The sequence below is a fragment of the Larimichthys crocea genome, chromosome XIII (assembly GCF_000972845.2).
Source record: "Larimichthys crocea isolate SSNF chromosome XIII, L_crocea_2.0, whole genome shotgun sequence".
In the NCBI taxonomy this organism is placed as follows: Eukaryota; Metazoa; Chordata; class Actinopteri; family Sciaenidae; genus Larimichthys; species Larimichthys crocea.
The window spans coordinates 22,095,222-22,111,567 of record NC_040023.1 but is presented as its reverse complement, the minus strand read 5'-3'; the positions used below and the strand labels follow the sequence as shown (position 1 = coordinate 22,111,567).

The following is a 16,346-nucleotide window of genomic DNA, read 5'->3' as shown; positions in this document are numbered from 1 at the left end:
TAATTGAAGAAAATTTGCTTGCACGTGTAAGTGTTGCCTCAGCTTTCGAGTGGCAGTCACTTCATCAGATCTGTGCTGGATTTTCTGTGTGTCTGTCAGTCTTGTGTGTCTGTACCTGGTCTGCTTTCTGGTGGAAACTGGCAGACATCTCTAGCAGGGTGCTGCGTTCGTCCAGTGCTGCAGCGAAAGCTTTCCACTCCTGCTCCAGCTGTCCTGAAATCTGCTGGATCTGCTGGGAGGCGTAGTGGCCTGACTCCAGGAGCCGGTTCCCTACTGACATGATCCGATTGATGTTCACATAGACATTCTGAGTTTAAGGAGAGACAGAGAAGCACGACAGCACAGATTAAAATACATACCTAAATGTATTGGTTTATTTCTTCAAAGGAATCAAAGTGTGTTTGTGTATGTTAAGGTAATTGTGGCTATTATATTTCACAGTGAGTAGAATTAAAGGGATTAAAGGTCAATACATGCACATTGGTCATAAGCTACTCCTCCCTTTCACACATACGCACACAGACACAACCTTGTGGATATTAAAAAAGTCATTGCCTTGGGAGGCAAGCCTCATGTGAATAATGAAGAGAAACCCATTTGCCTCTTAATCTTTCAGTCTTTTTTAATATATGGGCTCCAAGCTGTTTTGTGTAGATAGGCACGGAGCAGCAAACGCTAATTAACAACTGTGTTAACACCCTGTTATTATTCTATTCAATTACTGCTCCTGGAGCCTATTATGGCTCTTAGTTTGCTTGTTTCAATCACAACGAGGAGGAAAGATGAACCAAATTCCAGCTACAGCATTCAAACAGAAGCAGGGTCTAGGACAGTGGTTTTAGCCAGACACACGGTCATTCATTTCCTCATCAAATTTGCAGACTGTGGTGGTGTCCTTTTCTGAAATTAGGAATAGTATTGAATAGCCCCCTCCCCCAGTGTCCAAAATCCAGGATAATCTTGACACCAGGAAACTAAAAGCACTAGATTAAGTCTTATGTTGACTCATGAGATAACAGAGGCAGTGGTGTGTTCAAAAAAAATATGGCTCACATGAGAAATTTAAGGTCCAGCAGCTCTCAAATGCACCACAGTAGGTAAGTTGTGGTAAACGCAAGAACAGCAGTGCACAGTGGAGCTACAGTAATCCTATTATGCATCTGAAATGCACAAATGAAGTATAACAGGAAAATGATCTCTAAGCTATTCCAGCTCTTATGTGTGTTGTTATAGCACCAAAAAAAAAAAAAAAAAAAACCCACAAAAAAACTGTGAGAAAAGTTAGAAAAGACATATGCACAGAAGGCCTCAAGTAGAAAACAGTCACGGCCAATAAGCCTGAAGGCCTTCGAGACATCTGGAGGACATTATGAATTAGATTGAATAACAAAGGTTGGAGTGCACACTGGGTAGTAAAGTCTTAATCCAAAACTGATGGACAGAAAGGGGGAGGGGTGGAGCAGAGATATGGAGAAGGTATTCCTAATTCACTGTTAAATGTCTTGACAGATACAAGACCAGTTTCTTGGCAATGATGCCAGATAAATAGAATGTTTAGCTATATTCTGTAATGGCAGATGTTACAATTATTTATAGAACATAACACTCTGTATACCATCTTTAGCTGTAACAAAACATTCACAACAGTGATACTTTTAGCATGCCAATATGTTAGGTCAAATAAAAATGGGAACAAACCTGAAGGCATGAAGATGATTTTCCTTCAGGTTGTTTGCATGAGATATTTCATAGAGATTAGAAATAGTTCCAGTGAACAGGTAATGAGTGCTGTGAAATTGATCTGTGAGATAAGACGTCTATTAATGAACTGTGGCATTTATTCAAATCTGCACTTTGCATTGGTTGTGAGGCAAGTTGTTGTCCTTGTAAAGCAGTGACATAGTGATAAATAGACTGATCTAGTATGTTAGTACATACTAGGGACTTCAGCCATTACAGAATATAGCTAAACCTTCCATTTATCTAGCATTATTGCCAAAAACTGGCCTTGTATCTGAAACTGGTCAGTTTCCCCTCTGATTGGGTCTCATCTTGAAATGTAATTATGGTAATGTATGCAAGATGAACTACATACAGGTTGATAAGCAGCAGTCTCATGAAGTCCCTCCCACTAAAAAAATGTACTTCCTGCCAAGTCATTAGTATCAACAGCAAAGTACTTTATGCATATATAACGCAGTCACATACAGACTGGGACAATTTCACAATGGAGGAGCCTGAAGCAATATACGGTGCTGATAATTTATATATGACAATGGATGCTGACAGGACACAGAATGATACTGGCCCTGATTCAAGTGGACAGAGGAAAAAAGAGTTGAGAAAAGCTGCAACTGGGAGATCAAGGCAAAACATCCCAAACCCAAATACTGCACAGCTCCCCATCCAAACTCTGCCGAACAGATACATTACTATCAGACATCCTCCAGAGAATGCAAACAGAGCACCAGGAAAAAAACAACCACAACGATTAGGTAAGGCACACACTCAAAGTGAAATAATAAATAAACTGGCATATAATAATGGTTACTTACAATGATATATTATCATCTGATTAGTTTTCTTTAGGAATACTACATTGTGTCTGTTGTTGCTGTGTGCTCTGTTACTTGGAGGGTTGACCTGCCTGGGCTACTTCTGTGAGTCTGAATTTATGCAATCACAATCTTAAAGATTCAGCAGATTCTTCCACCAAAGCAAAAGAAAATGTGACAAAATGTGGGAAAAAAGTGTACGACTCTTGTAATGTGTAGCCCTTTGACACTGAACCCTAAAACTCCCATTCTTGATCATTAGACCCTTGAAATTTCAGACATAGACTTTTCAATTATTTGTTTGACAATAGGGAGATTTTTACAGTGTTTTTGTTGTGTTGTTTTACTCTAGATTATTATTTCTGATTATTTGTTATTTTTTTAAAAACAAGAAGACTGACCAAAAGTTGGACTATTAGTTGGTACTTATGTGAATGATCTCCTTCGTGCTAGTGTTGTGAATTGTGTATGCAAATGCATTCAACTTTGCCTTTGTTAGAGACTAAATTAAGAAACATGTCCATCTCTTTTATAACAGATACGAGGCTATATGAGAAAACCATTTGCCGGCAAAATGAAATATGTGAGTGGCCACAAACATCACAACAACAACACAAATCCATGATCAAATGTTTATAAAAGTAAAAAATGTTTTGTAAAAGTAAACTGTTCTTTATTTTTACAGGCCAACTGAGACAATGCGAGAGATCGATATTCAAAGTTTATCACAGAGAAAATTGTTCAACTGAGGAGGACCTGTTCATACAACGCCATGAAGTGCTTGAGGTGAGGAATACATTTGCTGATTTGTTTGTATGTGCTGAACCTGTGCACACATATTTCAGAAAATAAAATCCAACTTGGGCGGCACCGGTGGTGCAGTGGAGTGTGTGGAGTTTGCATGTTCTCCCTGTTTCTGCCTGGGTTCTCTCCGGGTACTCCGGCTTCCTCAGTCCAAAAACATGCACTCAATAGGTTAATTGTAGGGATGCATGATCCGATATTGATATCGGTATTAATATTGAAGAAAATCTGTGACAATGGGGCGATCCATATCGGCTGATCTATTCAGTCTAATTCTATGCTGTACGCTGTGAGTGATGCAACACACTGTGTGGAAGCCCTAGTGTTGGGAAGTTCAAGTCTTTTTACTGACTTGGATCTCTTACTCTCAGACAGTAAATTGAACAAATCTTTTTCTTAGTCATTTAGTTAATTTCGTTCATTTTTACAGCGGGTGGCGCTGTAGCCCTCTTGTGGGCACTGGCATCGGTATCGGCTGATACTAAACCTCAGATATCGGTATCGGAGGTGAAAAAAGAGGTTTGGGTAAATCCCTAGTTAATTGGCGTCTCTAAATTGTCCGTAGGTGTTAATGTAAGTGTGAATGGTTGTTTGTCTCTACTGTATGTGCCCTGCGATGAACTGGATAAGCCGTTATAGATAATGTATGTATATAAAATCCAACTCGATTTGTGCACACAGGAACACATGAAAAGGGATTCATTCCATCTGGATCACAGTTTCTCGGGAAAAGACACACAAGACGTCACTCGCTCCTGTCAATGCACTTGTAAGTGCAAAAATGCCAGTCATTGTGTCTTGACTAATACAGAACCTCTCTGAACCTGAAAATCAGAAATGATTAGGAATATATCAGACAATATATCATGGCCATAATAACCATTATAATTGATTATTATTTCTTTCTTTCTTATTATTATTTTCAAGGTCTTTCTGTGGTACTGTATCTCTTGTACAGATGTGATATGTCTGCCATAAAAGAATGTATATATTAACTAATAAATAAATAAATGATAGTGTGTGAGAATGTTTTCCAAGCTCAAACTATTGACTTGTCTCTTCTAATGGGGTGTTAGAGAAAATGAACCATACTAAACTGGCTGTGGGTTTGGACAGTTCAACACATAACCTGATGTTGTGATATTGTAAAAAAAAAAAAAAAAACACAAACAATTGTGGAATAAGGTGGTAGTTACCTACAATTTAATGTATTTTAACACTTAAGCCAAGATTATAGCCAGTATAGAAACAATTCCTCAAAACTACTGTCTCTGAACTCCATTTAACAAAATCACACACACATTTAAGCTATTCTATGTTCTGTTCCTGTTTATATTGTTAATAATGTGTGGATGTATGAACTAATAAGTTTCAAGCTGTTCTAATTAAAGTTTCACTATGAAATAATGTCTATGAGTCCAATGTTTAATGGAAAATAACTAAGTAATATATATTTATATTCATTCCCAAATGCCCCCTATAGGAGGCATGGCAGTAACTAATATCTATTGAATTGTACATGATATTATCACTTACATAATTTCAAACAGTCAACATTAACATTTGGTTTAAACCTTAAACCTCATGCCCATATAAATTTCAGTTTAAATCTGAAGCTCAATTTCCATGAATTTCTTCATGGAAAGACATGAATGCCAGTGTTTACACATCAGTGGAAACTGGCAAACATGTGTATAGGTGTTGTTTCACCTTGTTTTTATTCTCCCATAAATATTTATACATATGAGAAACACACCCAGAAAAAGGAGGACGCAGACAGTATCGCTACATGAACACACGTCAACACACACACACACACACATGCACTCAGACACCCTGTATTTCCATTGAGCCATACAGGCAACAGGAAGAGGAAACGCTGCTTCCTGTGGAAGAATGGGTGGAGGGGGCGGTGGTCACTTTGAGCGTACCCAACTCTGTGTGTCCGTGTCTGTGAATACACTATACTGTGAATATATGTGTGGGTTTATACTGCAGTTCCATCTGTCTTTTCTACTACTGTTGTCTCAGGGGTTGTTGGTTCATCTCAACTGGGAGTGTTGACACAACTGACTTTGGGCAGTCACTGAAGCTGCCCCTGGGCCCTTATGTTGACAACACTCATTGCACATGGTTCCTAACACCAGTGATTTGTGACACTGTGAGTGGGAGGATTTAGGCCACACTCTCCCTTGGCTACACATTTGTCACACATTAACAATAGTTAGAGTATGACTTTGGAAGTGAAAAATCTGTGATTTAACACATTTTCCTGTGTAAGGGTTGTGTTGTTTTTGTCCAAATAAGAGCCATTTCTTTTTTTTGTTTTGTTTCTTGTAGGAAATTTCACTCCAAGCAAATGTGACCTGCTCCATAATTTTGAGACACTCCCAAAACACATTTTGATTATGTTGGTAAGGCTGTAAAGCAAAGACATTTACAGACACACATTAAGCTCTGACTGTGTTTCTATGGTGTGTGGAGCAAGAAACAAATTTGCTGTCAAGACCAATCTGTACATCCTTGAAGGATATAGAATTGGTACAGGGTTAGTTTAAATTGTTAGTCACGTCTGCCAGATAGGTATCACACAGCATTACAATGCAATAAGACTGTAAATGGACTGTCACTTGTGAATTGTAATAAAAAACAAAATGCAAAACAGGAACCAAGAGGCAGGGATTGACTATGTTTTTGTTTTTTTAGTCAGTGGGACCACGATGGGGTTAAAGGAACTAGCACAGGAGAGCATTGTAAGACTGCAGCGTCAATACAGTATAATGTCCTCAGCTACACTTAGTCAGCAGCAGAGCTCCACAGACTACAGTGAGGTAAAGCAGGGCAGGGAGGGTTGTGGACTAGGGCAGCAGAGGGCAGCACACAGCAATGGGAGGGGCAAGGAGGCAATATGGGTCAATTATGGCAACAGCACCATGACAAGACATGACAGAGTTGAGGCACAGTGGAAAACAGCTGAATAATGTGAGAGAGAAATTGGTAGGGCATAAAAATATCAGCGAGTCACAGCCCAAGGGAGAGGACGGTTCGGCATAAAGGCTGTGAAAAAGAAGAGGTGCATGTTTGTATGTATATGGGTTTGTCCAGAGGTGGGAGGCCTTAGCTTGTTACTGTGAATGACAGTGATGGTAATAGTTTGTGACTGCATCGCCCATGTGTTAGTGTGTATCTGTGCATGTGCACAACAGAGACAAACACAACGTCTTACCATACAGTTCATAGCAAAGTGGTTGTGCTGGGTCTGCAGCTCAACCGCATGCTGGTGGTTCCCTCCGATCTCTGTGTAACTGGTGAGAAAAAGGCCCTTGTTGTGCATGATCCAGTCGAACATCTACACAGGGAGGAGGGGGAGAAAGCGCGGTTAGTTTCAGAGAATGAACTACAAATGAAACGGGTCTTTCCATCTTTCCATTTACTCACAACGACAGCAGTGAGAATAAGAGCGCGCCTGTTGTTTGGCATTTATAATTAACCAAAACCTTTCATCACTCATCGTCTACACGCACGTCTACAGGCAAGTCATCTTTGAGTTCCTCTGTAATAAGTAGGAACAAAAGTACAAGCTTTGTGTGTGTGTAGTGTCCACTGCTCTTAACCTTTCATTTAGGTGGCGGTGTGTTCTGTTTGGTGTATGGAAAAGGTGTTTAATTACAGTTCTTTCCATAGCAGGCCTCTGCATTTGCCTCCAGCTCTGCACAGTTCAAATAGCTACAATTCCCACTTCCAGACACGCAACATCACACTCTCCTGAAACACTGACGACACACAGCCACACAGTCACGCACATTCATTTCCTCTCTATTTCCATGCACACAACTACACAGCCCAGAGAGAACATGATATGATGATATGATATGACATGATATAAAGTAGAACTTTATATGACCAAAAAGCTTTTAAAATAACAGGATATTATATATTAACCTCCTGTCAACACTGGCCAGTAGTTCCCGTCCACTGATGCAGCTCATCTGTAAAGCTTTTACCACTACACATACACTCACAGCCTCGCTAATCTGGCCTACATGGGGATGAAGGTTGATCTGAGGACTTAAATGTCTAGATTAATGTAATGTTTTCAAATACCCAGCTAAGACTGGCATGCATGCATGCTCACGCATTACATTAGCTCATGTGCAGGCTAAAATACCTGTATGTATCAAGAAATAAACTGCACACTGGCAATTATTAACAAAGTAGCACCAATAAAGAACCAGTTAACCTTATTCTTTACATGGTTTCAATCATCATGTATATATCATGGAGAACAGAATGGAACAGAATAGAATGGCACTCTGACCTTCTCTGCATCCTGTTCAAACAGGCGCAGTTGGAAACACTGGTCCAGCTTCAGCTTCCTCATGTGCCAGAGCTGCTGCAGATTTTGGCGAGTCCCATGCAGTTTATCCAACAAACCTGTCACTTTAGCTACTAGGTTGTGTGCATCCGCATGTGTATGGATCCCGTGATGATGGTCGTTTGAATCTCCACTAGCTCCACCAGAGCGGTTCCCGTACCCGCTTTCACTGCTACTTCCACCTCCTGCGGTTTGTGACTGTAGCCTTTGTAGCAGCCTTCGTCCCTGTGCGTCAAGCTCCTCCACAGATGCCTTTGTAGCTCTTTTCTTAAGTGCTGCATGTTCTTCCATGAGCCTCCGAGCCCCCTCCAGGTCCCGGGGGAGATCGCGCTGGGACAAGGTGTCCTGCAGCTCCTCGAGGCGTGCCAGTGCCCGCGCTGCATCGCTGGCAAATGTCTCAAATGAAAGCCGCACCTGAAATGAGAGATAAAAGTGAAATGCATTTTTACAAGCGAGAAATGCTGCTGAATTTCAGTTAATTAAGTATTGCTTAAAAACAAGGCTTGTTGATAAAGCCCTGGCGTGAATAGCAGAGCTATTTTCTTAATTAAACACAAAAAACCTTAGGAACAAAAAGAGAGCGTATTCAAACCTCAATCCAGTCATCATGGTTGTAGTCTAAGCTGCCCTCGAAGTCAGCTGTTAGCTGGGATGGGTCCACAATCTTGGATAAACCCTCTAAGGAGACCATCACCGTCTGGTGTGGGTGGGTGTATGTGGAACAAATGAAGAAAGAAGTAGGAAGGAGACAGATGAGGTGAAAGAGGGAGACAGACCACCTCAATTTAGTTATCATCACACTCATCATCATCTTCATATTCAAAACTAATCAAATGTTAACATGTCAAAATATTATCCACTCCTGAACCTAGCTTATGAAAAGAATGTGCAGAGTCTGTGGCTCCACACATACAGTGTTTAGATAGGTGGGGTGACCAATGAAAAAAACACACACATTCCAGACATTTTAAGCACCATTCATGTTATGATTAATAAGATGAATATAAACGCTTAGGAAGTAAAAACAGAAACTGCCGATATTCACAAGAGCAAGTGTTTTGAAAACCCAAACTCCAGCCCTAAATCTGACAATTTAGGTCTGTCTGAGAACTCTACAGTGTAAAGACTGCAGGTTTAGCTTTTTTTTTAACTGCAAGCAAGCTGAGGCACACTTAAAGGAGTTGTTGAATGTGGAAGTTTGAACCTATGCCATAAAAACATTTTGTATTGCTGTTACAAAAACTCAAAAGCCACATCTTGATCACTTCCCAACTACATTACAGCCAGAGAGTCAAACCAGTGAACTCCTGTTTATCATTATGTCCTGCTCACATACAGTACACAAAAACAAATGGCTTGTCCAAACTCAAGTCATCACTGTTGGGATGAAATGCTTCGCCATGTCCTATATATCCTGTTTCCATAGTAACTGGGTCAGAACTAAATATACCAGCACCACATGCCCACACGGGACAGAACAGTGCCACTGTCACCAAGCAGCAGTCCAATTAGAGCTGATAAATTAGACCGATGGCTATGCTAAACTAACGAGAACTTAAATAGCTTACAGCGTATTGTTATTATTAAAATATACTGATGTAATGAGCAACAACAATATCTGCACCTCTTGTAGAAAACAATCATGATACAATCAGTATACTCAAAAGAGACTATAACACTGATGTTTCATGTTTAACATTCACAACAACAAAACCCAAGCCAAAACTATTAAAACAATAATTGTGTGTATTACAAGTGTGTAAAGTATGTGTGAGTGTCACCCACCTCAAATTCAAACTTGGAGCTGCCGAAGTTAGTCCTCTGCTTCTGCCAGAAATTGTCTGGCTTGATAATGAGAGCGACGTGGATACAAGATGGAAAAGACTCCTGAAGGATCTTCAACAGAGGTTTGATGCTGTCCCACTTAGAACCACGCATGTCCACAATGACTGTGAAGCCATGTCTGGCCACCTCCTCGCTGCGTAAAACATAAATAAAGAGGTCAGTTTCTGTGATGAAGAGCAAATAAACGCATGAGAAAATATATTACTTTTAAATTATTTTACTAAGCCAACATCAAAACATCAGGAGAGACTACAAAAGAGTGATAACAAAAAGACAAAGTCAGTCAGATATGACTGAACAAACCTGAATGAGCTAAAAGAAACAATGTCAAACTACTGAGTCACATTATTGTTACCGTCCAAGTAACAGAAATAGAAACACTATAGAGCTAAAAAACAAAAAAAGAGAGACTCATTGTAAATTTTGTAAAAAAGTTGTTGTAACTGCAAAGATGCCAAAAAGATTTAAAGTGAAAAGAGCCAATGCAAATCTCCAGAGCATCTGGGGAGGAAAAAAAATAGTTAAAACATTCGAGCGTTGAAATTTCCACTGGTGCTTACCAGGAGTCCTGCTGCTGTATAAGTCCATAAAAGGTTGTTTCTCAGTGTTAAAGGCTTTAATCTGAATGTGTCTAGCTAGGAGACAGAAACAGACGCAGGCCCTCCTGCTCTAACTCACTCTGACCTCACTCTCTGAAAACAGATCGGCAGCCAAATGGGTAGAGAAAAACAGAGTGTAGAGGAGGGAGAGGAGAGAGAGAGAGAAAGAGGGAGAGGGAGAGAGGGGCGGGGGGTGGGGGTTCAGATGTAACAGAAAAGGGGGGGAAAGACAGAAGAGATATTTAGACAGGAGAAAGGGAATACAAGCTGGGGAGAAGAAGCTTACCTTCTGAATTACTTCTGAGCCTCAAACTAGATGGCTGGCCACCTGACAGATCTTTTCTCCTCTCTGGTCTTACCTCTTAACCAAGCAGAGTTTAGCCTTTTGGAGCCCTTTGAAGTCTTTGTATACCAACTGCAACCAGTGTGTCTTGATTTAAAGCAAACTACTTGTCTTTTACTGCTACAAAAAGCACCAAAAACAACATTTTTGAATATGGTTTTAATATATTCTATTTGTGTTGGATAACGGATAGTGGAAAGCATTTGCACAAAATGCAGGATCAAGATAAAGTCACATTTTTAACACAAAACTGATTTATTTAGCTTTGTCTGCACTCCAAACTAAATACCAACTGATGTAACATAAAAGTAGAAGACAAAAGCACAACACAGCAGAACAGCCCTTGTAACCCTTCAGTTCCATCATGTAGACATGATCTGACCTCCTTTTTTTAGTGTGTATACACCACAGATTTTGTTCCAGGATGTCATCATTTGATTAATAGTTTGTTCTTTGGTTTTAATATAGATGTGCAAACTATATACACTATACAAACATTTGCATCATACTGACTAATGCTGACTGAAATATGCATTTTGGAGTTTGCCTCTGACATCCAAGAACGCCCTCAAGAAGCCCCAAAGAAACCTGGACCCAATTTCTGCAGCAACTGATCTGGACCACCTCTCGCCTCAAGACAAATCTCCAAACTCTACAGTGAAAAGACTTAAAACAAGAGAGCTGCAGAGAGCTGCAGAGCACTAGAAAGCACAGCGCAGAGATCAAAAGCAACAAAACAGAGGAGTGCAAGCTTCCCTCCAAGCTAATCACAACTGCCTCCAAACAGAACAGCTTGGAGCTAAGTGTTAAATGTGAAGCAAAGGTGCTTCTACACTTGAACAAGGCTGCACAGAACTACAGAGTGAGTGCAACTCTACAAAGACATCCTGTGCCTACAAGCTTCCTGTAGCAGTTTTTAGACTCTAGTCTATACGATAAACCAGTGAAAACGGCTATACAGGAAAGAAAAGCAATCCCCATGACCTTTTGTTTAAGAACTGACCTAACTAGATAATATCAATACCAGGGTCAGAGAGAGAAGAGTGGTAACCTACATTAAGGTGTAGTAGATTTTCCTAGAGAGTTAGGAGGAAATGAGAGGGAAGAAAGGAGGAAGGGGGGTCGAGTCTTCACAGGGAATCTAAAACAAAACCATCCCAGGCCTTTGTAGCTTCAGGTTATGCTTTAGCATTTTAAATCCATGCAAGGTGGGAAAGTCTGACATAAAGAAAGTGATGAGATGTGTGTGAGTTTGACTGCATAACAGACTGAGAGGACGAGTCTGTTTCAAATTAAAGCAGGATAATGAATAGGGATAGGTAACTCAGTGCATGTGCATGGAGTTTAAAAACATAAGAATCCTCCACTAAAACATTTTGTATTGGTACTTGCAAGCACGTTGTGTACCTAGGAATAGTAGCCAGGTAGGCTATGAGCCTGCGGAGGTCTTCAGGTCGTATTCTGTCATGGTTGCTCCGTGCTGGAAAGGTGAGAACGGGACCTCCGCGTCTGTCTCTGCCACCTTTGGGTAGAAATCAAATAAGAAAACATCATTAAAAACAGCTTCTTCCCCTGTAGACATATCTCCTATAGTGTGGCATGGCTGTAAGAAAAGCTAACACAACAGATACATAACAGATATTTTAAAAGACCTAACCAGTTCAGGTAGGACTACATAACCTACAGAAAACTACCGCAACAAGATCTAAAGTGAGTGCAAGAAGTGCAGTCGTTCTTTGAGATGAAAGCAGATCTTTTGTATGTGTACCCAACCATCTGTGAAGTTAGTCATGACTATACTGAGTCCAATTAAGGAGTCAGGTCTGAAAGTAGTTTCAAGATGACAAGACTAGTATAGCGTCTGTCAGACGGCAGTAATAAACAGTGAGAAACACTTTCTCAAACTCACAATTATTGCAGTTCCATGCAGTTAACACACTTTCTCAAACTCACAATTATTGCAGTTCCATGCAGTTAACATCACGATTGAACAAACGGACCCATATGCCATGTTGTGACAGTTTGAAACGATCTGTCTTTCAAGCACAGGACAAAACCTTGTTACTGTGTTGATTTTGCTCTAATTTCTGTCAAGAGCATGACTTTGAAGTACAAAATTAACTAGAGGTATCATTTACGGAAAAATGTCTTTTCGGTCTTTCTGATTAGCTGACACTTAATTGAGAATAACGAAACTGAATTCTCGACTTGTCTAATTGATGTGACATGTCTTCACCTCACCTCGTGCATTTGTCTCTTCTGATAAATGTTCCTTAGTGTTGTGGAGAAATTGCCAAGTCAATGGTCAATGGTGAGGTCAGGAGGGAAGAAAGTGTTCAGGAGCTGTAATATTTATTGAAGCTTGGCCAAGGAGAAATAGAGACACTCTCAAAGTACATCAAAGGTGCCTGAGTCTGTCTCACATTCCTCCACCTCATGCTGGTGGACTTTAAGCCCCAACAGATAACACCACAAATACTATACGCTCAGAAATAGTCAAAGAGAATGTTTTTACCCCTGTTAGTGTTACCGTCAGCCCATTCTAGTCTGGAGCCACTGTTGTCTGTTTATGTTAAGGTAAGTCAACGGCTTTCTATTATGTCTAGGAAGCCAACATTCAGTTCCTTTGACCCTGGTCACCACAACGTTAAGATGGCACCTGCTTTTCTTAAACAAAGCCAAACACTTAATACAGCCAAGGACCTTAAGGCCCACGTGTGACCCCGTGTAACCTGGGGATAGAAAATTCTGTAACACTCAGCATGCAAACACAATAAAATTTAAATTTTAACAAGCTCATCTAAGCTCAAGCATCAAGGCCAATATCAGCTTGTTCAAAAACATTAACTTAGTTCCCAATTGTCTGAAATAGATTTCGAGAATTTTTAAACGAAACATTTTATTTTCAAAGTACTCAAAACTCCCCAAAACACAATCCAATTGGAATGACAAATGTGCAAAAGTAGTCTAATCAGTAACAAGTCACTCCACGCAGACTGTGATATTATAATTCATTGATTTCAGATGAAAGTTACAATAGTAATATGTGCAATATGTGTAACAGTGCATATTATTGGCTTATATCAAAACTATCTGACCTGAGAGGAAGGCGACTTTCTCCTTGAGGATGGGAAGCACATCGATAGCCTTCATATCCTCATTGCGATGAAACCCTGAAACACAGAGAAAAACAGAGAGGTCAGCCAGTTGATCAGCAGAGTGCTTTGCCCAATGTGGCAAGTGTTTGCTTGTAGTGCTTCAGGTTTAAATGACTTGGCACAGTCTCATATCCACTTTCTTTGACATACTTATATAAAAGGCAACATAAGCATATGTATAAGCATGGACGTGACTTTATGGGTCTGGTTATAACTATGACAAGTCTGTGCTGCCCTGGTATACTTTCCACCATGGTCTCGCTTGCTCTGTTGTGATATGTTCTTCAAATGTCAACTCTTTTGCCTCGCCTCCTCAACAGATGGCACACCGGTTAATACCAGGAAGCAAGATGGAGCAATTCAACATACGCACACACACACACACACTGAAACACACACACACTCACACTAGCTGACTTATCTCTTTGGTTTGTCAGATCAGCCAGTCATGAAGACTCTTAAATATAATCCACTGAACAGAACAATGCAAGTATGTGTGGAATAGTCAAACATCATACTTTTTTTTTTCTTAATTTTCATGGTGTAACATATGCGATGATAGCTGGTCAAGGGCTTTTATTCAGATACATTCGGATTTGGTTAACATTACAAATACTCTATCACAGCCACAATGAACAAGCTTGCGCAATGCAACACGATAATCTATAACTGAAAGCTACGATACAGCAGTTCATAAAAATATACATCAGCCATGATATCGACAGACTTGGCCATTGAATAAACGAGTGTATGAGAGTGAGGAGTTGGGGTGAGGGGTGAGAGGCAGTGTCTCTGCAGAGGCAGTTAGCTGATGACGTCATCAGATAGCCCTCATTTTAGCTGTGAGTCATCTCTCTCACATTTACACACATGCACAAGAGAGAGAAAGAGAAGAGAAGAGAATAGAAAAGAAGAGAGAAAGAGAAGAGAATAGAAAAGAAGAGAGAGAAAGAGAAGAGAAGAGAAGAGAAGAGAAGAGAAGAGAAGAGAAGAGAAGAGAAATGCTTCTTTCCATCTCAGACAGCTGGAGGGGTGTGTCTGTGTTTGATTGACAGCAGCTGACAGGCTGAGGCCAGAGGGCCGGTGTATACCACAGTGAACAAGTGACAAAGTACACAAACTTGTGTTGTACCCTACATTTCATTGGCAGACAGCAGGTTATTAGTGACATTGAAGAGTAAAAACCACAGCAACATCTGACTGGACCCAAGTGATTTGCACGTACGATTACATATTGTTTAATGTGTTGCACATGAGCAGCCAATTGGCTACTGTATCAAGCATGCAAACTGATGTTAGCAGTGTACTTTTCTCAAAGTGAGAAAAGCTGAGGTGCAGTTGTGTAGCTGGCTGTTGTCTGGCTCAGTGTAAAAGTCTCCTCTCCATGTGATAGAACACTGACATTGCTGCTTTATGCAAGTTTTGATTGGCTGTCAAGGTATCAGATCAGATAAGGAGTCTTGATCCATGTCAGAGACCAAGTCCAACTTCAACACCAATCTGTCAAACTGTAGGAATCTCCAAAAAGCACACAGGATTCATCAAAGTTGGCTGCAGATAAGCTTTATTATCTTCACAGACAAACAAAGCCTGAGTCTCCCATGGATAGACTGATTTGTCCTCACGAAACATCACCTTTTACAGATCACATAGGTCCCTGCCCACGTCGACACGCATTTTTCATCTTTCATCCAATCTTACATAATGTTCCAGTGAAAATGCAGGGACCCCCCTCCTTTAATAGTGTATGATAGCATACTTGACCTTGGATCACACTAATGCCACTGCTCAGTCGGTGTCAGCCTTGCTATGGCCTACACAACCTGTGTTCGGCCTGCATCTTGTGACCTTACACACACTCTTGCAGCAGTAAGCTGAGTACTCTTTTTCTTTTGAGCTCTACTCCAAGGATTTACACTATTAGAGTTTGTTCTACCTTTAGTCTTTTTTGTTACACCATTAGATTATAGTTTCTCTCTACTGCATTTTTTTTAACTTTCAAAATACTTTAAAAGTGTTTTAATAAGTACCATAACAATCATCAAAAAGTGTTGTAACAATTATCACACACTACGTGAGTGTAGTAAAGTTCTTCACACCTTGATTAATAGCCTACATGTTTTAGCTTGATTAATACTTTTCACACATTATTTTAAACCCAACTCAAAATAAATACATCTCACACTCTAAATCAACTTAGAATCAACTTTAACTGTTACCATGGTGCTCAAATCATATCATAATAGTGACATCAAACTTAACGCACCTTGTCTATTCTACTAATTAAATGCATAGAATTTTATATATTACAGACAAAAAAGGTCTAATTTAATTTGAACTTAAATTCACAACCCAGTTAGATACAGTGCTTATATTCCCGTTGATAGACAAAATACAACAAAACTGGATAAGAATGCAATCTAGGGGAAATATGAGAATTAATTTTTAAAAGTTCAGTTACAGTAAACAGAGTTTAGGAGACAAATACTGTGAGGGAAATAGCTAACAATTTTATTTAAACGCTGTGCTGCTTTGACAGTTACAATATAAACATTTAATCATTCTGACTATGAATGGCAGTTACAATATAAACATTTAATCATTCTGACTATGAATGGAAATGAGTTAATTAGATAGTGGCTAGACTGCTGAGTGCTGAATCATGTA

The 16,346-nt window shown here is 39.9% G+C and overlaps 1 protein-coding gene across 6 annotated transcripts in view; it reads right to left on the bottom strand.

Moving 5' to 3' along the window:
* The window catches only part of triob (trio Rho guanine nucleotide exchange factor b), a 103,473-nt gene that overhangs the window by 51,114 nt on the left and 36,013 nt on the right, over window positions 1–16,346 (bottom strand). For 5 of the 6 annotated variants that reach the window (XM_027287387.1, XM_027287385.1, XM_019271698.2 and 2 more), the window contains 7 exons: window positions 13,620–13,694; window positions 11,929–12,043; window positions 9,520–9,712; window positions 8,327–8,431; window positions 7,678–8,148; window positions 6,586–6,708; window positions 116–307 (listed from right to left, as the gene is read on the bottom strand). In XM_027287387.1, the coding sequence (XP_027143188.1) occupies window positions 116–307; window positions 6,586–6,708; window positions 7,678–8,148; window positions 8,327–8,431; window positions 9,520–9,712; window positions 11,929–12,043; window positions 13,620–13,674 (1,254 nt within the window). In that variant the 5' untranslated portion in view covers window positions 13,675–13,694. Of the gene's footprint in view, window positions 1–115; window positions 308–6,585; window positions 6,709–7,677; window positions 8,149–8,326; window positions 8,432–9,519; window positions 9,713–10,139; window positions 10,227–11,928; window positions 12,044–13,619; window positions 13,695–16,346 lie in introns of those variants that run through there. The other variant, XM_027287388.1, reaches the window with a different exon arrangement.